The sequence below is a fragment of the Bufo gargarizans genome, chromosome 2, assembly GCF_014858855.1.
Source record: "Bufo gargarizans isolate SCDJY-AF-19 chromosome 2, ASM1485885v1, whole genome shotgun sequence".
NCBI classification, from domain to species: domain Eukaryota; kingdom Metazoa; phylum Chordata; class Amphibia; order Anura; family Bufonidae; genus Bufo; species Bufo gargarizans.
Window position 1 is genome coordinate 151,945,872 of NC_058081.1, and position 23,138 is coordinate 151,969,009.

The 23,138-nt window shown below is 41.4% G+C and overlaps 1 protein-coding gene across 1 annotated transcript in view; it reads right to left on the bottom strand.

Moving 5' to 3' along the window:
• LOC122925724 (transient receptor potential cation channel subfamily M member 7-like) overlaps positions 1-23,138 on the bottom strand; it is a 204,020-nt gene that overhangs the window by 72,720 nt on the left and 108,162 nt on the right. Inside the window, 10 exon segments of the mRNA XM_044277070.1 lie at positions 355-633; positions 4,422-4,550; positions 4,850-4,996; positions 8,080-8,232; positions 9,668-9,896; positions 10,013-10,293; positions 12,677-12,799; positions 14,627-14,758; positions 16,904-16,957; positions 21,381-21,515. Coding sequence (XP_044133005.1) covers positions 355-633; positions 4,422-4,550; positions 4,850-4,996; positions 8,080-8,232; positions 9,668-9,896; positions 10,013-10,293; positions 12,677-12,799; positions 14,627-14,758; positions 16,904-16,957; positions 21,381-21,515 — 1,662 coding nt within the window.

The following is a 23,138-nucleotide window of genomic DNA, read 5'->3' on the forward strand; positions in this document are numbered from 1 at the left end:
GCTGCCAAAGTTTGAGATGACACAAATCCTTTAACATCCGTGCCCCTACACAATAGTTAAAATAAATTGAAATGATGCTTACTGTATATATTGAGGTTGTAGGGGCCCATGTTCCACCAATGGTATGTCCACCCGTGATAATACTGAGAGCGCTCTACTCCCCTTCAGCTAAGTCTTTCTGGTCCAAATGCTAATATGGTTCTTTTCCTTTATTGTCCTATACTGAGCTTAACAGGTACGTTTTTTATTTTTTTTTATTTTACGGGATAGTACACCACAACACGTTTCACTATTTTAGCCAAACCATTTTCTGACAGAGAATAAGAAAAGCATGTACCGTAGGCAAAATCTTACCATTTTTCCAACCATGAAAACATATGGACCAGCATCTTGACCGACATTTATTATGTCCAATAACTTCACGTACCAAAATATACTGCTCAGGCAGCATATTAATCTTCCAGCAACAAACACCAAGTTCTCAGAAGAATTATTTCTGGGATTAATAGAGCTAAGTCTCAAGCCAAACCCCACAAAGAAGGTTATTATTCCGAGCAGTTCATTAACATTGAGATAACTGTAGAGCCACACTTTCAATTTTTGGATGCTTTTTCCAGCTTCTGAAATGAAGATCTAGAACACAGAAAATATAAGACTGTTATAAATGACCAAAAGAGATTCATCAGCTGAAGTGCAATACATTACATCCAACTCCATAATCAGTAAGGCAAGACTATTAAAAAAACACAATAGCTGTAGAACAGATGGCGGTAGGAAGATCCAGCATTAGCACACTGTGTAGGACAGTGCATAATAGGGGGGAAATATTTCAGCATTTAAATCCATCAGCTTTCTGTTGGAAGCACATTAAATTATATGACATTTTGGATGACACCATATTTATGAAGCCCCTCCCCTTGAAACCCACCACTCTGATATGAGAAACATAAATTATTAAAATAATGTGTGACTATATAAGAGTATGTTTACATGTTGATTGTCTGCACCAAAGTCTGCATTAAAACTGCTTGGACCATTCCCATTTATTGGGAATCCATGTTGTAGTTTACATGGCGCAGATGTTTCCTTGCTTGGATTTTAAATCCATTTAGTAGAAAAAAAGAAATCAACATATCCATTCTTACCACACGTGCATATGTACAAATGCAAATACATGGCAGAAATCCAAGGGTCATGCCACAGATTTCTGCCGTTGATTCCATGGCAAGAGATTTCTGCTGCATATTTCTGCTGTGTGAACATAGCCCTATACATGCCTTCCAGAGCATAAGAGCAGATTTACCATAACTGCCTGTGCTCTAGGCTCAGCATGTGATTACATGGCGGTTAGTGGGGCAGTACAGGGGCATAAAGCATTAGGAATTGTATGAACCAGGCTATGTATTGTCCTATGCTGCAGCTTGCAGAAACTTCATTTATCAACTACTAGAGTGGGCTTTATTTAACCCTCTGCTTGCTGTGTGTAAGAGCAACAGAAATTGTGAGCATTACTCTGCAAAGACACAGTACAGTATTAGTATTGCATAATATGTCACCAACCTGAATGGGAGCTGAGTGGCAGTACACCATGCTACACAATGTCTGCATCCATCTCCATCCACTGTTTATTTTCCGGCTCTAGCAGCTGCTACAAACAGCTGATTGATGGGGGTGCCAGGAGTCGGACCCCCAACAATCTGATACTGATGACTAAGGATGAGCGAATCCACTTCGGATGAAACATCTAAAGTCGATTTGCATAAAACTTTGTTTCAATACTGTACGGAACAAGCGCTCCACACAGTATTAGAATGTATTGGCTTCAATGAGCCGAGACTTCACATAACTTCAGAAATTGATTTATACTGTAAAAAAACATTTTCCAAACTCGGGTTCAGTTCATCCGAAGTCAATTCGCTCATCCCTACTGATGACTTATCCTGAGGATACTGGAAAACAAACTTTTATTCTCCAAGTGGTCTTGATTTAATGTTTCCTATAATTGTGTGTCTGCCACTGCTGTGCAGACCTGTGCATCTCCAAGGTAAAAGACTACAACCCTTTCTAGAAGCAGGAGCTCAGGCAGTCTGCTTCCTCTCCCCTCTGTCTCTACACAGGAGCTCCCGCTCTTGGCAGAGAGCAGGACCAGCCCACTCCTACCAAGAGGGGAGGAACAGGGTGGTTGACCCTGATCCTGCCAACCTTTGCCATCCTTTCCTTGCTGGTAGTTATGGCCAACAGTAAAAAACATCACATGACAATAAACTATTTGTACTACACATCCCATTGGTGAAAGCCAGGCTGTCCTCGGGCTGTGCTTGTGGTCCCTACTGGTAGTCTTGCATCAGATGTCCAAGGCTGCTGTTCATGCTGACCCCCTCCCCCCCATTGCTGTGAAGAGACTAGGTTAAGGTAATAAGTGCTAATGAAAACAATACATTGTCCAGGCTAACATTCCTAACTACCAGCAGGACATATTGCTAGTGCCCTAGGGGGACCAGTCCATGATGGTGCCAAGGAGGGGTGCTTGCTACCCATGCTAAACTTAAAACAATCCCCAGCTGTGGGGCTTTTGTGCACCAGAGTCCTTGGGATCAACAGCGGGGTAAAATAATATTTGGGTCTTCAGCTATAATAAAGAGACCCAGAAACACAAAACCCAAGTTCACCTTCACTCAAGTACATTTGAGTCCTGAAGGTGAGTACCAGGCTTAAAAAACGCTGCAGAAAACAAATCCCGCATAATTCTAAAAGAAGAGTCATGGAAACACAAATGAGGGGCACAATAAGCTCTAGTATGTGAGAATCTCTTCCTTGGACGTCTCTTCTTGAAGGTTGCACCCCTTCTTCTCAGACAAGATGCACCCCAAATTCAAGAAAGGAAGGGCAAAAATCAGCCTGACATAATGATCTCCAGCCTTGTGCTCGTCAGCATTCTCACCTGAGTTAACAAGACGATTACTGAAATGATCTCAGCGCCTGCGCCGATGACGTCATAGTGCTCCGAGGAACAGGCGCAGTGGAGATGTCTGAGCAGGGAAGCGGTCGGACATTCACTGCGCATGCGCCGAATACAGACGCGCACAGCGCATGCGCGAGAATTTGTCCGCTTGATCGCATTCCGGAGGAGATGGGCGGGCTGGAGGGATGCGCTGGGCGGCGGCATTTTGTGAAGGTAGACCGATCCTCTAGGTGCTAATGACGCCCCCATAGCACCTAGAGGGTCATTAGCATATCAATATAAGTTCTTTTTTTAGGTAAACGGCTGCCCAAAAGCTATTATATTAGGATTGTTTGGCAGAGCAGACACTAGCGGATCGCTAGTGTCTGAAAGCTAATTATGTGAAAACGAAGTGGTAGAAACCCTTTAATGACAGCAATGAAATGCAGTGAAAAAGGTTTTTTGGGATTAAGTTAATTTTCATGGCATAAAAGGACTATGCAATTCATCTGATCACTCTTCATAACATTCTGGAGTATATGCAAATTGCTATTATAAAAACTTAAGCAGCAACTTTTCCAATTTCCAATATTTATGTAATTCTCAAAACTTTTGGCCACGACTGTATTAGACTGTATCGGCTCTGATGAGCCAAAGTAAGTTATTCGTGAAGTCACGTGTGACTTTGTTGAATAACTTCGGTAGTTAATTTTTAAAGTGGAAAACCACTTTAAAACTTAAAACTGCAACTACCTTATTGGGGTTCATTTTGCCTTCCCTTGGATCAGTGTTGCAGGATGATAGGCTGAACTGGATGGACAGATATATTTCTTCAAACCTACAAACTATGGGGCACATTTATTAAGTCTTAATAAAGTTATGAAGAGGTGCAGACAGCCCGCCCCGTTCCACGCCCATGCTTACAATTTTAGACCTAACTTCTGTGCCACCGTCTGCACCTGAAATGCACCTAATTCACACCCAGTGCAAGCCCTTAGCACATAATACTAGTAATACTGGGAGCTATATGTTCAATTTCAGCTACATGAATGAATGAAGCAGACAAGAGGAAAGCATAAAATACCATGTTAAACCAGAACTTCACAATTGGTGCATGGTAAAATGAGAAATATGGTGGAGTTTTTGTTCAGTCCTCACATCAGGAACATTTCCTCCAGAAACAGGCGTAGAAAATGGTAAATGAAACTGGCCTACTCGCCCGCCTACTCCCACAATTTTAGATCTGTCGTAAGCAGGGAAAATTCGCAGATGGCGGTGCAACTAACCGATTAGTAAATGACCCCCTATGTTACTAAACATATAAGCAGTGTCAGGTTCCTAATATGTTGCAATACGCAAACAGTGTTATTTTGGACAGTTTGTATGGAATATTATACAAATATACTAATCTGAATGACTAAGATGTCAATAATGCATTTTAGGATTACAGTGCTTAGAAGCTCTTTTTTAAAGTACGCACCTCTCGTGTTATCTCCACAGCTGTGGTGACTACAAATATAAACACAATGCATTCTTGCGCAGAAGGAATATTTTCCATTTTAACCAGGACCACATAGGTGTACAACATTAAAAACACCAGGTATGCCAGCTAAAAGAAATAAAATACACATTTTTGTCATAAAATAATATATTGCATGTATAGTATAAATATCACCTGGATTAATAGTCGACCAATTTATTATCATTACTATTACTATTACAGGACACTGACCACAACAAACAAATGTTGCATGTTGCTGGTCTGTATAGGAAAAGCTGTCAAATTCCGATTTTGCCCACCCACTGCAAGCCCTTAGCACATAATACTAGTAATACTGGGAGCTATATGTTCAATTTCAGCTACGCTAATGAATGAAGCAGACAAGAGGAAAGCATAAAATACGGTACCGTGTTAAACCAGAACTTCACAATTGGTGCATGGTAAAATGAGAAATATTTCTGTGACAGTGGAAGATGGTGGAGTTTTTGTTCAATCCTAACATCAGGAACATTTCCTCCAGATGCATCACACAATGAGGCTTCTTTATGAACATTCTACAATATACAAATAGTCTACATTGGTATTTATGTGGAAGTAACTATATGTAAAAAAAACAAAAAAAACAAAACAAGGTACTGTAATTAAGGATGGTACTAAGGTACTATTAAGGGCTTATAAACCACTAATCTAGTCAATATTTTATTCTTAAAGAGGTATTCCCATCTGGACACTTATGGCATATACACTCATCAATATTGAAATTGCAACACCAAGAAAGACAAGCTGTAAGGTTATTCAAATTGAGGTAGCAGCAGGTGTCGCAAAGATCTATAGATGATCAAATTTCCAAGGACCTAGCTCCAATTTGTGGGAGGGGCATAAAAGCCATATTGAAATCAAAGTTTTTTAGCCACATGAAACCTGAAAAGTCAGATCAAGTGTGATGCCTCCTGTTATTTGGAATGCCAGTTATTGACACTTGTGGTGAACTGAGAAAGACAGATCACTATGAGCCTAGGGCAAGATGTCAGCACTGTTCAACATTGTGTGTCCCAGTGGTTAGAAGAATGGAGCTAAGTGATCCACTGTGTACTGCAATTGAAATTGGGCATTCCAAGCCTAGGGTGGTAAACAGTGTCAATGAAAAATATCAGAAGGAATTTGCATGGCAGTGGACTAAGAGCCAGATTTCCAGGTACAAGTGTTCCATTGACCTCATGCCTCTGCTCACAAAGGCTATCATGGTGCACAGCAAGACTGCAATGGATCCTGGATTGGAAGGTTATCCTCTTCAGTGATGAGTTCTGCTTTTGTCTGAGAAGCAATGATAGCTGGAGAGTGGTCTGGAGGTCACATGGGCAATGGCACGAAGAGGCCTTCACAGGGGAATGTCACACCAGTCCTTCTCCTGGATTTATGGTGTGGGGGTGGCATAATGTATGATAGCCAGATCCCTTTAGTATACACTAACAGCTCGGTATTACATTGGTTTGGTCTTGGGACCAGTTCTATGGCCAAATCTCCATGGTGTCCCAGAAACCAATTTTCAACAGGACACAGCTTGGATTAATGTTGCTTGTGCTACTAATAATTTGCATGCCCAAGTGCATTCAGAGTGGCAGAACATTCCTCAGACAACCATTAATAACATGTCATGGCATGTAAGTGCGTGTATTCCTATATGCGGTGCTCATTCTTGATACTGAGTAGATTGAGATGTACACTGTAAAAGGATTAAAAATGCATTTTTTTTAAAGTGGTAAATGCATTCCTGTATTTTTATGCAAGGCGTTCTTAGGCCGCATTTACATCTCTCACTAGTTGGAGCTGTTGTCACCCTCTCTATATTGAGCAGAGGAGTTAGACCAGTCTGAGAGTGAGTCTTCCGGTATTGAGTTCCGTCATAGGGGCTCAATACCTAATGCATTCTGAATGGAAAGTAATCCGTTCAGTATGCATCAGGATGTCTTCTGTTCCGTCCCTTTTCCCCTCCGGCCAAAATACTGGAACACTTGCCGGAATGCTGGCATTAATTTCCATTTAAATGTATTAGTGCCGGATACGGCATTAAAATTACCGCATTGACCTTTAAAAATTGGAAAAAAATTAATTCTGAATCCGTTTTTCCGGATGACACCGGAGAGACAGATCCGGTATTTCAATGCATTTGTCAGACGGATCCGGATATGTAAACAAATGCAATCCGGGCAAAGGGAACTGCCTGCTGGAATCCAACAACGCAAGTGTGAAAGGGGCCTAAGACACGACAGAAGACAGAGCACAAGCTAAAGGTCAGAATTGAGCATAAAGACAGCCTTGGATCAGGAACCAGCCAGAGCAAGGCCAGAACAAAAACTTTCAAAGCATTCCAGTGTTAGAAGAGGTGTGAGTAGAAGCCCTGTGGAGATAAACTGCTAAAAAGAAGCTTCTAGGCTCCACAGCTATATTGTCCAGTAATGGCCTCTGGCCATGGACAAGCTTAAACAAGGCACTATGCTACATCTTATACTATACTAAAACTTTAACTGTGAGTATGGCAACCTGTACAAAAAGTATGTAGCATAGTCTGACATTGAGGTCACCCTGTGGTTGCATCATACAAGTAAAAGTTTTGCACACCTGTTTTGGATGCTTGTGCTAAAATCAGCTACAAACGTGCAGTGTGAGAAAATTGCATGTAACCTGTAAGATCTTTGCAAAGTGCACTTGTATAACATCTGCCAGTCCAAGCATGCTGGGAATTGTAACTGTTTATGCTATTGTACAACTGACTCATCATTATCTCGCCTAACACTACAATGGACTCTGCCTTGCACTTCACAATTCGTCACCATCAAGGGCACCTTGAATCACCATCAGGCAGGAGAACCCCAAGACCAGGGTGTTCTACCGAAGGAAAGAAAAGTGTGCCCTTCCCATCACTGTACAGCCCAGAGGAGCATCATAGTGAGTAACTACAACCTCCATTATTGCTACTTATCACTACTTCTATCCTCTCTCTTCTCCTGGGCTCGCTGTATTTCCATAATTTCATGACTTTTCTTTCTTGGTGTTGCAGTTTTAATGTTGAGGAATGTAAATACGATTTCTTATAAACGTCTGATAGGTGATTAGGGGTGGGTTCCACCTTATCTCAAGAACAGGGCTAAAAAGTGAATGGAGATTAAGCTGTGCATGTGCAGCCACCCCTTCATTCACTTCTATGGAAGATCCAAAAACAACCAGGCACTGGCTTGGCTATTTTTGGAAGACCCAAAGCAGAGAACAGAGAGAACCCATTTGAAATAGTAGTGGTTCCAAGTGAGGGTATCCACACCAATCGGACACTTCTGGCATATCCTATTGATATGCCATAAATGTCCAGATGGGAATACCCCTTAAGATAGAATGTCAACTTTAATAAAAGTAGCAGATCTTCATTATCTCTAGTTACATAAGTGCAACAGTTTAAAGGGCAATGGTCAAGCAAGTTCATCTCATTGCTGATATCATTTAGCATCCAAAACATTTAATTTAGCATCTCATGAGTTTGATTTACAGCACATGTACAAGCATTCAAAAACATAATTTTTGGGAAAACGGATGGATGGTAATAGCTTCTGTTTTGAATCTGGAGAGTCAAAATTTTTGATCTTACCAAAGCACCTCCTTCTACAGAGAACTTCACCTGCGGACTTTTATTTAGAATCATTTCATGTGCATCCTGGGACATTGGGATATGGGACATTTGTGCTTTGCTTTTGTATTCCAACAGTGGAATTATTGGCGGGAGAAAAATGCCTAAAATCACCTAAAATGAAACAGAAATATAAGAAACATCTATAGAATTGTACTGTTAAAAAATACATACTGTAAACCCACATGAAATACTAAAAGAGTTTTTCCACTGGTACAAAACCACAATTTTAGTACTGCTCTGATTTATTATTTCTGACTAGGCTTAATGACTGTAATTATCAGTCAGAGGAAGAGAGGAGAATGTTGGAACACGATCAATTTCTTCCCAGAATGTCTTGAAATACAGGGCATGCTAATAGAGAGTTGTGGGAATGTCTCATCCACTCACCATGAATATACTACCAAATATATCAGACCAGATAACAGATGTCCCTTGAGATGCTGTTAAAAGGGTTGGATTGGGAAAAAAGGGATCTGAAATTTTTCTGAAACAGCATTAATATCCAAGGGATATCGTTGATATTTTATCCCAGCACCATTAAAGGGAACCTGACAAGATATATATATATATATATATATATATATATACACACACACACTCACATTTATATATAAGTCAAAAGGGCTGCTGCTTCTAAAAAAAAATAAAAAAATACCCTTTTGGTGATTTCTGAGCCTGGTGACATGTACTTCACCTCATCATACGAAGTACAGGTAACAAATACTAGAAGGGCCGAAAAAGCCCCACTAAACACCAGGCTCCTCAGGTGTTTTTATGACCTGTTAGACCCGTTTGGCTCATTTGTTTGATTTGGTTACCTTTACCTACTTTTAGGACTGATGTCAAAATCTGATGTAGTTTTAAGTTAAATGTATGCAAAACTATAAATTCTAAAGGGTTCACAAACTTTTAAGCACCACTGTAGGACATGCATTTGAAATGCCATATAGAAACATAGAATGTGTCGGCAGATAAGAACCATTTGGCCCATCTAGTCTGCCCAATATAATGAATACTATGAATAGCCCTGGCCCTATCTTATATGAAGGATGGCCTTATGCCTATCCCATGCATGCTTAAACTCCTTCACTGTATTTGCAGCTACCACTTCTGCAGGAAGGCTATTCCATGCATCCACTACTCTCTCAGTAAAGTAATACTTCCTTATATTACTTTTAAACCTTTGCCCCTCTAATTTAAAACTATGTCCTCTTGTAGCAGTTTTTCTTCTTTTAAATATTCTCTCCTCTTTTACCTTGTTGATTCCCTTTATGTATTTAAAAGTTTCTATCATATCCCCTCTGTTTATGTAAAAAAAAAAAAAAAATGCTGATGTGTTGCACAAACTAAATTACACATCAAATCACAAGTGTTTAAAAAAATTCCATTTCAGATTCAAATTCCCAGAGATCATGAACTGATAGTCACCACCTTGGATGAATGAATACGACAATAAATAATCAACTGTTGGATATTTTTTTTTACTTATGAGTCATAAATTAACTCATTGTATGGTAAAAATCCCCAAATAAACCATAACAGTTACCTTGCACCAAGAATTTTTCCTTAGGTTCAGTCTTCCATTCCAAATATCCGTAAGCAGCTTTTGAGTGGATGCATGGGAAATAAATGTTCGAAATTTTCCAGAAACAGCAAGTTTAAGGCAAGTTGTATTACTCCAGTTGCTCAGCTTATATGTTAGTAGCTTCATTGTCATTATTTCATTCTGCTTGTAGGTTTTATCCAAGAGTTCTTCTGCTAGGGTCCCAAATTCTCTAAATGAAGGAATATTTAGAAAAGTATACATGCATGCTATGCTTATTTTTATTAATGGGCTGTTTTACAACAGAAAACACTTATAAAACAACTATAATGTATTTGCATTACTGACTTGGAATAGGTTTTTAGCTTTTTTGGTGTGTCATCAAAGATATCCCACTGTCGAGCCTCATGAGACATTGCTCGGTAAAGACATCTCGCAACCAAAGCCTTAGCCATGGATTCTTCTCCACATTGCCAGAAGTAAAGCGCCATCTTCTGTCTCATCATTAATACTGCCCATACCAGAAGATCATGAAATGGATAAGGGAAAGGCCTTCTGTTATCCTCTTCAGTTCCAAGGATGCCAGTTTTAGATGACTTTGATGGGTTGTCTTTTTCACATAAATCTTGCTGTCAACAGGTATAAAGAGATATCAGGTATGTGCAGTGGATACTTTCAGGGCTTGTAACACTCACAGACAGTGTTTGACTGGGGTGCCTAGGGCCCACCAGTAAAATTTATTTGGGGGCCCGTTGTAAGGATACATTCAAATATTGCCTGCTCACACAGCAGAAGATGCTACCAGATGATTAAATATGGGGGTCTCTGCAGGAACTTTGAGAAGTAGGTCCTGGGGAGAAGAGGACTCTGGCTAGCTTTCCTCTATACCTAGAAGTCATCTCAGCTGTGATCATGGGCGTAGGGATCACCATAGCAGCCATAGCAATGGCTATGGGGCCCTACGCCACTGGGGGCCCAGGCTGCCTGCTGAGGATTATTATCATTTTTTTAATTCATGTGGTATAGCTACAGGGGTTGCAGGCCCCTCCAGGACAGACAGAGAAGGCGCTATCTGCAGGGCCTGTAGGCTGTGGGCAGTGCGATAAGGGACGGCTGGAGGCAGAGAGGCGTACCTGCAGTGAGGAGAGGGAGTGGTCCCGCTCCCAGTCTGGGCGGCAGTCCTACTGGCCGGAAGTGGAAGAGGCGGAGCGTACAGCGAAGCTGTGTGCTTCTGGGCCTGGCAGCACTGCTGGAGTGTGGGCGCGCAGACGTTCAACTTTCAAGTGGCTGTGAGGTGAGGTGAAGTGAGGGCTGGCTGACTCTGGGACTGGTAAAAGTTACTATGGAGTCCTGGACCATTATATCTAGGGAGGAGGGGGGAGCAGGACCCTGGAGGTCTGGACCAGTACATTTAAGGAGAAGGGGGGAGCAGGAACTGGAGGTATGGTCTGGACCTTTATATAGGGGGGAACATGACACTGGACCATTATATCTTGGGCGGCGGGGGAGCAGGACCCTGGAGGTCTGGACCATTCTATTTAGGGGGAAGCAGGACTCTGGAGGTCTAGACCAATTTATTGAGGGGGGAGCCACAGGATCTCCAAGGTCTAAACCATTAAATTGTGGGGGGGGGGGGGGGGAGCAGAACACTTGATGTCTGGACCATTATATATGGGGACTGGCGGTGGGAGGTCTTGGAGGAGTGTGGGGATGCTGGGGTGGGAGGTACTGGAGGGGTGTTTGGGTGGGAGCTCTGGAAGGGGTGGGAGGTCTGAGAGGTATGTGGGGGTGGGAGATCCGGGAGGGGGGCCCATACATTTTTTTGCTATGGGGCCCAGTCATTTCTAGCTACGCCCCTGGCTGTGATCGTGTCTATAATAATAATAATCTGGGGAGTTTCATTAATAATCTATCAGGTTTATTATATGAACATAGGCTAGTCGAGGTGCTGTACATTGGATATATGTATGTTGTACAGTAAGCCTACTGTGTTATGTGCCACTTGTGCAGGGGGTCGAAGACTAGGGGTTCACCTGTACCCCTGTGGGCAAGTCCGAGCCTGCTCACAGATGCTGCCCAGTTACTAAAGCAGCCAGAGTGGAGAACCAGAGCCACAAGAGAAGTTACAGCCTTCTGGTCCTTAGTGCAGAGTATCGGCACCAAACTGTTAGAATCTGACAGATACATAAGTTGCTGGCAGCAAGCGTTGCTTAAAAGAACCCAGGAGTGGGGTACACAAGCAGTAAAGAGAGCTGCTGGTTTATGCAAACGTTAATCATTGTTCTAAAGCTGTCCTTGGCTTTACAAAGTTATTGCTGAGTGGCAGTGACTTCAAGCACTATGTTACTCTGATTGTTGTTGTGGCTAGTCTACATACACACAAATTCAAGGAAAAGCTAAACATTTTCAAGGACATAAGTATTCACAACTAGGGATGAGCAAATCGACTTCAGATGCTTCATCCAAAGTTGATTCGCATAAAACTTCATTGTAATACTGTACGGAGCGGGAGCTCCTTACAGTATTAGAATGTATTTGCTCCGATGAGCTGAAAGTCTTGTGAGACTTTGTGTAATAACTTTGTGAATTCATTATTACTGTAAAAAAAAACTTGATACCGTACGATCTATGATCTATCTATCTATCTTAAATCTAGCTGGTTTTAAGGGGTTGTGCAGTCAAAGATATTGATGACCTATCCTCAAGAGAGGTCATCAATATCAGTTCGGCAAGGGCCTGCACCGCCGCCAATTAGCTGTTTGAAGAGGAAGCAGTTTTAACTTGAAGGAGCTGAATAGTTGCAATTGCACTACACCATGCACATCATTTTGAAGCAGAACAGCTTCAAACGGCTATTTAGTGGGGTTGCCAGGAGCCGGCCGCCCACCAATCTGATATTGATGACCTATCCTGAGGCGCACAACCACCTGCACCTTTCTGGCTCCTTCATCAGGATTTATCTTCAGTACTGTGATCCAGATACAAATGTTTCCCTGCAATACTTTTGGGTACCTGTGGTTTCCTGGGCTGAGCTGTTTGAAGAAAGTGACCATGCCTTGTTTTCTCTCTTCTCTGTGATATGTCCAAGGTTTCATTCTTATTAGAGGAATTGACTGAAGTGTTTTGCACAAAATTCTGAAATATAATAATTTAAATAGAAACATGTGACATAGCTTTAATATAAGTGATGCCCCTTGTACACTTGAGTGAATCATGGCCGTGCACTGTCTGTGTTCTCCACTGACAACACACAGATCCATTGATTTTAAAGTGTTCACATGTTTTGTTCACCTCAGTGCGGGTCAGTGGAAAAACAAATGAGGCGTGCACTACTTTGGTCCGTGATGCAGACCAATCATGCCCATTAACGTCTATGGGTGTGTACTGTTTTCACTGACCATTGCTAGGAGACCATTGCTAGAGAACAATTTTCAGCCTAGTAGTGTCTGTGAAATACAGATGACACAAGGAGGTAAAAAAATGGACACATGGACCCTTTATGGACCTCTTCAAAGACTGACCACATTGTCATGGATGTCCAATAAAAAAATAATAATTCTGATTGCATATTTTCTTATTTAATTTACTTTACATGACTTTGAAGCAGCCATATTGCCTGCAGGTACCTACAGCTGTGCAACCATAGGACATCCAGTTGGGCATACCCTGTCAATCAACCATCCTGAGGGGTGCGGGAGTGCAATCCTCATGAATACACCAGACTTGTAAACTATGTGTCAGCATTTTTTTAGGCTGCTATCACTACCAGGGCTATGGACCTGTGCCTGTAGCATGTTCCATACTCCTGGTAGCCATAGCTCCTCTATTTCCGTAACTCCCATTGCATTGAATACAGCGTAGCATAGCAAGCTATGCTATTTCTGTAACTAGGGAGTTGTGGAAGCAGCCTAACTTGTTCTGCTATGCCATTTATGTACCTCCCATTCAATGCAATCCCGTAAACCTGGCCACAAGGGCTCAGCTCAATGTCCAGTATCACCGTGGAAACAGTGAGATGAGACAACCCCTTTAACATGCATGCTTGGCTGAGCAGAGGGTGCATTTTTATTTCGATGGGGTTAGAAAAAAGGTCCCTGCCAGTCAGGACAACTCCGTGCACAGATCGTTGGCATCAAAACAGCAGCATTGTCAGATTTTTTAAATTTTGTCATCATCTTAGATATGTGCAGTACAAGAATATATATATACAGGTGAAACTCGAAAAATTAGAATATCAATTAGAGTTTTGTGAAAAGGTTCACTATTCTAGGCTCAAAGTGTCACCCTCTAGTCAGCTAATTAATCCATATCCCCTGAGCAAAGGGTACCTCAAAATTGTGACTTTGGGGTTTCATAAGCTGTAAGCCATAATCATCCAAATTATACCAAATAAAGGCTTGAAATATCTCGCTTTCATGTAATGAGCCTATCTCGTATGTTAGTTTCACCTTTTAAGTTGCATTACTGAAATAAATGAACTTTGCACAATATTCAAATTTTTCGAGTTTCACCTGTATATCTTTATATGCACAATATGTCTACAATATGAGAAACATCCCAATAGTAATTTAGATGGAAATATGATTATGTATGCCCCTTGACCAACTACTGTTTAACGTGAATGACCAGCTCAAAGCGACTTTCCAGGTTTTTTTTTTTATATCTGTCGCCAATCCTCAAAATAACCCATCAATATCGGATCAGTGGAGGTTAGACACCCTGCACCTCTGCAGATCAGCTTTTCCCGAGGAGCTCTGGTGCTACACAATGGATGAAGATGTGTAGTTCCTACTTTTGGCTCCTGCAGAACAGCTGATCAGTGAGAGCGCAGGGTATTGGACCTCTACCAGTCAGATGCTGATGGCCTATCCAGGAGATTGGCCATCAATATAAAAATCCTGGACTACCCCTTTAAGGCTATTACCTAAATCCAAACTCATGACAAAACCATTGATGAAATACCTGGTTTAAAAGTTTGTACATAGTTCTGAAGCCTCTTGTGGTGTAACTGCATCTAAACGTTCCACCCATAAGGTATTCAATAACTAGTCCTATGTCCATCAGAGTGATCTTGTATTCTGCTAATAGATTACCCTGAAATAAAGTTAGAGGCAAAAAGATTCAACTAACAAAAATTGTCAGGAAACAACACGCAAATGTACAATGACATACAGTACTAAGTCATGTGTTTTACTTGGCTAGGTAACATAGCAGTTTATCCTTTTGCTGGTAAAAAGTTGCTTTTCCTATAGATGTCTGTCAAGTTGATCATTTTATGGTAATCTTATTAAGAAGACTATTACTTTGCTTCGCATAAAACAGCCTGCCAACCAGGCAAGTATCGAGATCCATACAAAAGTAATCCATAAATCTAAAAAAATTGGATATTTATTACAATTACTATATTATTAGTACCCTGGGCAGTATGCATCAGCATTTTTGATTTTTGTTTTTACTGTATAAGAAAGTACAGTTTGCTGTGCTTTTCTATACCGAGGGACACAGAAAAAAAAAAAAAAAAAAACACGTATACCGCACAGTATTCTTTTTTTCATTTATGCATCTTAAAAGCACTCCTGGTAGTTTTCAGGATATCATTGTAATGCCTCATTCACAGTCAGTGTTCGGTCAGTGATTTCCTTCTGTGATTTTGAGCCAAAACCAGGTCCTGCTCTAAACACAGAACAGGAGCAGATCTTTCCCTTATACCTTATGTCTGTGGAGGCTCCAATCCTGGTTTTGGCTCACAATCACTGACCAAAACACTGACATGTGAATGAGGTTTTTAGCTACTTTACACTTGCGTTGTTTATTCCAGTATTGAGATCCGGCAGAGGATCTCAATACCAGAATTAAATGGTCGCGTTTTGATTTTGCACATTAGGATGCATCCGTTCCGTTAGGATGTAGTTGTGTGAAATCAAAACGGAAAAAAAACACACCCATCACCATTGACTTACATTGTTTTCGGTGCCGGATCCGTTTTTTTCAGTTTTTATGACAGGACACAAAACCGCAGTTTGCAGTGATTTTGTGTCTGGTCACGAAACGGAATGCTGCCAGAACGGAAGACATCCTGATGTATCCTAAACAGATATCTTTCCATTCAGAATGCATGAGGACAAAATTGATTTTTTTTTTCCAACGCAAGTGTGAAAGTAGCCTGACACATACCATCCAACTTTTTAGATGGTTGATGAAGAGCGACACTTACACCTCATTGTGAAAGATCCAGTCACTGGCTAAGGTGGGTCATGGCTGCAGCCAGTGATCGGCTGAGCAGTTGGGACCCTTGCACCATCAGAACAGCAGTGGTGCTGGTGAAGGGGGGGGGGGGGGCGGATGGACGGTGATATGAGTTTTTTTTTTATCTGGATGTGCAGCCCCTGGGACAGCTTATTTCTTATGGTGCAATGCCCCTTTAAATATTAGCACAAAAATAATCTGATTCGGTCCTATTCGCACTAAATAATGAAACAATATATACATTGTAATATGCAGGAAGGAACCAGACAGAGCAGTTTAGTACGTTTATTAATGCACATTTATTTTGTGGGTCAAAAAGAGGGAGGACAGGGGGACTTATGTCAAAAAGTAGTAGGCATGTTGTAGCATTCTATTATACTGTTTGGGTATTTTCTATACTAACCTAAGTGGTTTATTGCACTGTCCTGTTTTTAAAGAGGTTGTCCAACTCCCAAAGCAATTTTACTGATGTTTCCAGAAAGGGCTTAGCATAAATAAAAAAATCCTCTTACCTATTCACTAATCCCCCATTCCAGGGCTGTTTGGTCCCTTGTGGACTGAAAGTATGATGTCACTTGCACTGTTGCAGTCATTCATTGGCCTCTGCAGTCATATGCCACTTGGGAACATGTCACTGCTGAGGCCAGTGAATGGTTGCAGCAGTGCATGTGATGACAGATGGGTAGTCACATTGACAGTACACTGGGGCCCGAAGTGGCGGGGACAGACAGGACCCTTGCCGGTAGAACGGAGAAATGGTGAATAGGTAAGTGGCTTTTTCTATCTGTTATTGCTTTGAGTGTTGGACAACACCATCTGCAGGGGATATTTTGAATGGTGCAATTTAGGTAAATAGGGGGCTTGTAGAGCTCTACAATGGTAGCCAAAAAGCTACATTTTTTTCCTGCCTGGAGTGATTCCTTAAATGATGTATGTGAGACACTTTATAAATTACCCTACATCGCCCTGGTACACTATACAGTAGCTGCATACCTTCTTCACATCCTGGATGAGACGTAGTATGGTGTCTTTACTTGCATTCGGTACCTGAAACAGGCAAAACAGGGAATGTGACTGTTTTGAAAACATAAAACATTCTCATTAAAATGCATAAGATGTGTAATTCATCTTGTTAGGCTACTTTCACACTTGCGTTCGGGGCTCCGCTTGTGAGTTCCGTTTAAAGGCTCTCACAAGCATCAGTCTGGCAGCGTTTGGCCTCCGCTCTGCTCAGCAGGCGGACACCTGTGTGTCCGCCTGGCTGTGCGGAGGCAAACTGATCCGTCCAGACTTACAATGTAAGTCAATGGGGACGGATCCGTTTGAATTTGACACTATATGGCTCAATTTTCAAACGGATCCGTCCCCCATTGACTTTCAATGTAAAGTCTGGACGGATCCGTCTGAAGCTACTTTCACACTTAGAATTTTTTCTACAATATAATGCAGACGGATCCGTTCTGAACGGATCCGTCTGCATTATATGAGCGGATCCGTCTGGGCGGATCCGCTCTGAACGCAAGTGTGAAAGTAGCCTTACACAGAGACAACCACTTCTCAGTCTGGATCTTTTGTGGCCAATGGCAATTAAAGTCTAATTATTCATAAGTACTTTTTATAGGGAAGAATTCAAGGCATTTACTTTAACTAGTTCACATTATTGGACTGAAGTCAAGTACTTGGGACCTGAATGAGGACGACATTATCCAGCATTTATAATGTTTGATTGTATCCTTTGTATGGCTCCTCAAGAGGCAATTCCTCAGTTTTAGTAAATCATAGGCCTCTCACCCAATTAAGCTAGTACTCTCTGCTCTGCACTGATGAGGGGCAATTACCCCAAAACAACTGTCTGCAGATGAGGTGCTGGCTTATTTAATATCCAAATCTCAAGGCGTATTTAAAGGATCGAACATTGACTTATAGGATTGCTGCCTTACACCTGCATCAGAGGCAGAGCTTGCTAAGAGCACATTTGCATACCTTCTTCCCAGAATTCCAGAAGAGCATGTATGGTCAATACGTCTCCTCACACCAAATAAGGTGCTCTCTCCCCAAGGACAGATAGTACCCCCCAAATCCTGACTTAGGCCTCTCACCTAGTTAAGCCAGTACTCTCTGCTCTTCACTGATGAGAGGCAATCACCCCAAATCAGCTGCTTGCAGATGGGGTGCTGGTTTATTTATTATCCGAGTCATGTCTCAAGGCCTAGGGTCGCACATTGACTTATTGGATAGCTGCCTTACATCTGGTGGCATTAGAGGCAGAGCTTGTTAAGAGCTCATTTGCATCCTTTTCTTCCCAGTAAATCATAGGAGCACTAAATCCACATGTATGACAAACAGAAGCAGTGAGCACTGACATCTCCATGTCTATATGATGGGAGAGGAAAAAGTGACCGAATCCCTTTAAAAAGTTGAAAAGTTTAATTGAGATTCCTGTCATCCAAAGCTAGTTTAGTTTGAAACATACATATCTGCAGTAGACCTGGAGATCAATAAAACCTATTAGTCCACATTTGCTAAGTGGATAGAGGGATAACTTTTAACAACAGGAATACCCCTTTAAGGTGCTTTTGATGAATTGGAGACTACTTTTATGAACACTTTTTTTTTTTATATTCAAACAAATTTGGAGGAGATATTGAAAGAGATAGTAGGAAATTATATTTTATGTGTGTTAACCACTCCATTACCATACGATTTAACATTTCTGCATTATTATATTTCACTTGTTGCCTTTTCAGAGCCATAACGTTTTTATTTTTCTGTTAAAGTAGATGAAGGAGGGCTTGTTTCATTAGAAAGTTGTACTTTCTAATGGCACCATTTATATTGCATACGATGTAGTGGAAAGCTGACAAAAATAATTCTAAGGGGGTGGAACTGAAAAAAAAAACCAACGCAATTCTGCCAAAGTTCTATGTGTTTAGTTTTTAGGGCGTTCCCTATGCAGTAAAACTGATCTCTTACCTTTTATTCTCCAGATCTGTACAATTACAGTGATACCACATTTATATAGTTTATATTGTGTCCTAATACTTAAAGGGCATCTGTCGGCAGATTTGTACCTATGAAATTGGCTTACCTGTTACATGTGCACTTGGCAGCCGAAGGCATCAGTGTTGGTCCCAAGTTCATATGTGCCTGCATTGCTAAGAAAAATGAAGTTTTATGATATGCAAATGAGCCTATAGGAGCAATGGAGGCGTTGCCATTAATCCTAGAAGCTCTGCTCTCTCTGCCACTGCCCTCTCCACCTTGATCATCAACTGCCTGGTCCTGTCAATCAAGATAGAGATGGTGCAGCATTTGCAGAGAGAGCAGAGCCTCCAGGTGTAATGGCAACACCCCGTTGCTCCTAGAGGCTCATTTGCATACATTAAAACATAATTTTTATCAGCAATGTGGGCACATATATACATGGGAACACAGATGCCTTCAGCTGCCAAGCGAACATGGTTAACAAGTTTCATAGGTACCATTCTGCTGGCAGATGCCCTTTAAAAAACAATAAAAACGTAGATTTTTTTTTTATTTGTATTTGCATCGCTATATTTTTACCCCCATAATTAAATGTATAGTTATGTCTACAGAGCAGTATGAGGGCGATCTGTAGTTTTATTTTATACCTCTCTGGAGTGCGCATGACTTTGAACATCATACCGCCAATGTACAGTCAGGTCCACAAATATTGGGACATCGACACAATTCTAACATTTGTGGCTCTATACACCACCACAATGGATTTGAAATGAAACAAACAAGATGTACTTTAACTGCAGACTGTCAGCTTTAATTTGAGGGTATTTACATCCAAATCAGGTAAACGGTGCAGGAATTACAACAGTTTGCATATGTGCCTCCCACTTACTAAGGAACCAAAAGTAATGGGACAATTGGCTTCTCAGCTGTTCCATGGCCGGGTGTGTGTTATTCCCTCATTATCCCAATTACAATGAGCAGATAAAAAGGTCCAGAGTTCATTTCAAGTGTGCTATTTGCATTTGAAATCTGTTGCTGTCAACTCTCAAGATGAGATCCAAAGAGCTGTCACTATCAGTGAAGCAAGCCATCATTAGGCTGAAAAAACCCAACAAACCCAACAGAGAGATGGCAAAGACATTAGGCGCGGCCAAAACAACTGTTTGGAACATTCTTAAAAAGATGGAACGCACCGGAGAGCTCAGCAACACCAAAAGACCCGGAGGACCACGGAAAACAACTGTGGTGGATGACTGAAGAATTATTTCCCTGGTGAAGAAAACACCCATCACAACAGTTGGCCAGATCAAGAACACTCTCCAGGAGGTAGGTGTATGTGTGTCAAAGTCAACAATCAAGAGAAGACTTCACCAGAGTGAATACAGAGGGTTCACCACAAGATGTAAACCATTGGTGAGCCTCAAAAACAGGAAGGCCAGATTAGAGTTTGCCAAACGACATCTAAAAAAGCCTTCACAGTTCTAGAAGAACATACTATGGACAGATGAGACCAAGATCAACTTGTACCAGAGTGATGGGAAGAGAAGAGTATGGAGAAGGAAAGGAACTGCTCATGATCCTAAGCATACCAGCTCTTCAGTGAAGCATGGTGGTGGTAGTGTCAGGGCGTGGGCATGTATGGCTGCCAATGGAACTGGTTCTCTTGTATTTATTAATGATGTGACCGCTGACAAAAGCAGCAGGATGAATTCTGAAGTGTTTCGGACAATATTATCTGCTCATATTCAGCCAAATGCTTCAGAACCGATTGGACGGCGCTTCACAGTGCAGATGGACAATGACCCAAAGCATACTGCAAAAGCAACCAAAGAGTTTTTTTAAGGGAAATAAGTGGAATGTTATGCAATGGCCAAGTCAATTACCTGACCTGAATCCGATTGAGCATGCATTTCACTTGCTGAAGACAAAACTGAAGGGAAAATGCCCCAAGAACAAGCAGGAACTGAAGAAGTTGCAGTAAAGGCCTGGCAGAGCATCACCAGGGATGAAACCCAACGTCTGGTGATGTCTATGCGGTCCAGACTTCAGGCTGTATTTGACTGCAAAGGATTTGCAACCAAGCATTAAAAAGTGAAAGTTTAATTTATGATTATTATTATGTCTCATTACTTGTGGTCCCTTAACAAGTGGGAGGCACATATGCAAACTGTTGTAATTCCTACACCGTTCACCTGATTTGGATGTAAATACCCTCAAATTAAAGCTGACAGTCTGCAGTTAAAGCACATCTTGTTCGTTTCATTTCAAATCCATTGTGGTGGTGTATAGAGCCACAAATGTTAGAACTGTGTTGATGTCCCAATATTTATGGACCTGACTGTATATAGTTGTACGGCAGTAGGGAAGTGGTTAAATAGCCTAAATCATCAAGTTATATTGGTATCATTTTACAATGTCAGCAAGAAAACCTTTTTTCTATTTGTTATACAGTATATGCCAATGTTGCCACCCTCCGATTACTTACTGCATTGTACAGCTCTTCCAGCCTGGGGATTGTTAGAAATCTGTGCATACTGACACCATGATCGATGAGAAGTTGGACAAATGCCACTCTGTCCATTACAAGTGCATCCAGCATAACTTGTTCCAGTAGCTCTGTCTACGAAAATGAATCATAGTTGGTTTATTGTAAACCTAATTTTTTAAATGTCAATCTGAAGAAAAAGAAACATGGATCACACATAAACATGCATTGATCTGTTGTTTCTCAGCTTATTTAAACAGTCCAGCTCACCCCTGCCGATTCATAATTCAGCTCCACACAGAGGATGGTGCACCTTATCTAAAACTGCTTCCGCTAAGGAATTCTGTAATTTAAGAATGAAAAAATCCAGCAAGTCATCCTAAAATTGCTTAATAGTTTATAGAACCATATTAAAAGCAAAACATATAATCCATGGAATTAATTCCTACACGTTTCAAACAGTCTCCTGCCATCCTTAATAATGGCATAAAGTGATATAATACACAATCAGAAAGCCCAGTTCAGATGGTGTGGAATGGGCTGGATCTTACATATTAACAGTTCCCACTGCAAATTAATCCATAGTATAATACTATTGTTATCAATGCATGTCTCAATTTCTTTAAAGGTGTTTTCTCACCTGAAACATTGGTAGAATATCACTTAGATATGTGTCACTTCTGGGACCCGCACCTATCTCTAGAACGAAACTCCCAAAGATAAGGCGAGCCCACTGTGTATGCCTGGCTGCCCTCCAGTAATGTCCATGGGAACACCGAAAATAGCCAAGCTCTGGCTCTGCTATTTCTGGCAGTTCCATAGAAGTGAATGGAGCGGTGGCTGTGCTTCCACGGTCCGCTCTCTATTAATTTCTATAGGACTTCCGAAAATAGCTAAGTGTGGCGCTCTATTTTCATCGCTCTTATAGAAATGAATGGAGGGCAGCTGCACACAAGTGGGAGCTCCGTTCCACAGATAGGTGGGGGTCCCAGAAGTCTCACATTGGTGGCATATCCATGTTCCCCCTCCTTGGTTTATGCATGTTGATGTAAAAAACGGAGTGTACTAGGTTTACAAATATCCTGTTACAATGTTGCCTGTCTGTATGTGAATTGGGCTATTGTGTTTGTATCCCTCCTCAGCTTGCAATACAGAATGAGTTAATCTGCTCTACTCTATGTGTGTGCACCTGGTTGACTAATTAGTTATCAGCCTGCTATATATTCTGTGTTCCGGTTTGCCTGTGCAACTAAGATCTTACTTGGTCTCCATAGAGCCTACCAGGACCTCTAGCTTGATATAGTAAGTACAGAGCTTTAATCCATCTGTCTTTGTGGGCTGGCTTCTGCTTTGTTGCCTGGGTTCTATTTGTCTGTCTGTGTGCTGGCTTCTGTCCATATGCCTGGTTTCCTTAAGTCTGCTTGCCTGAGTTCCTGAAGTCTGTATGCCTGGGTTCCTGAAGGCTATATGCCTGGGTTCCTGAAGTCTGTCCATCTGCCAGTGCTCCTACACTCCCCCCTACATGTCCCCCCACCATCCTAGGCGAGGTCTTCGATATAGCATTCATACCAGCATACTGTAAATCTCACACAAAGGGATTAGATAAGGTAAACATACTATTTCTAGATATTTGTGGCTAAGCACTAATATTGGAATTTATAATAGACCAGCATTTTACTACCTGTCTATGATATCTCTGTGTGCCGCCGGAGGCTGTGTCTAATTTATGACGAGCAGTATGCCTCAAGAAGTCCATGT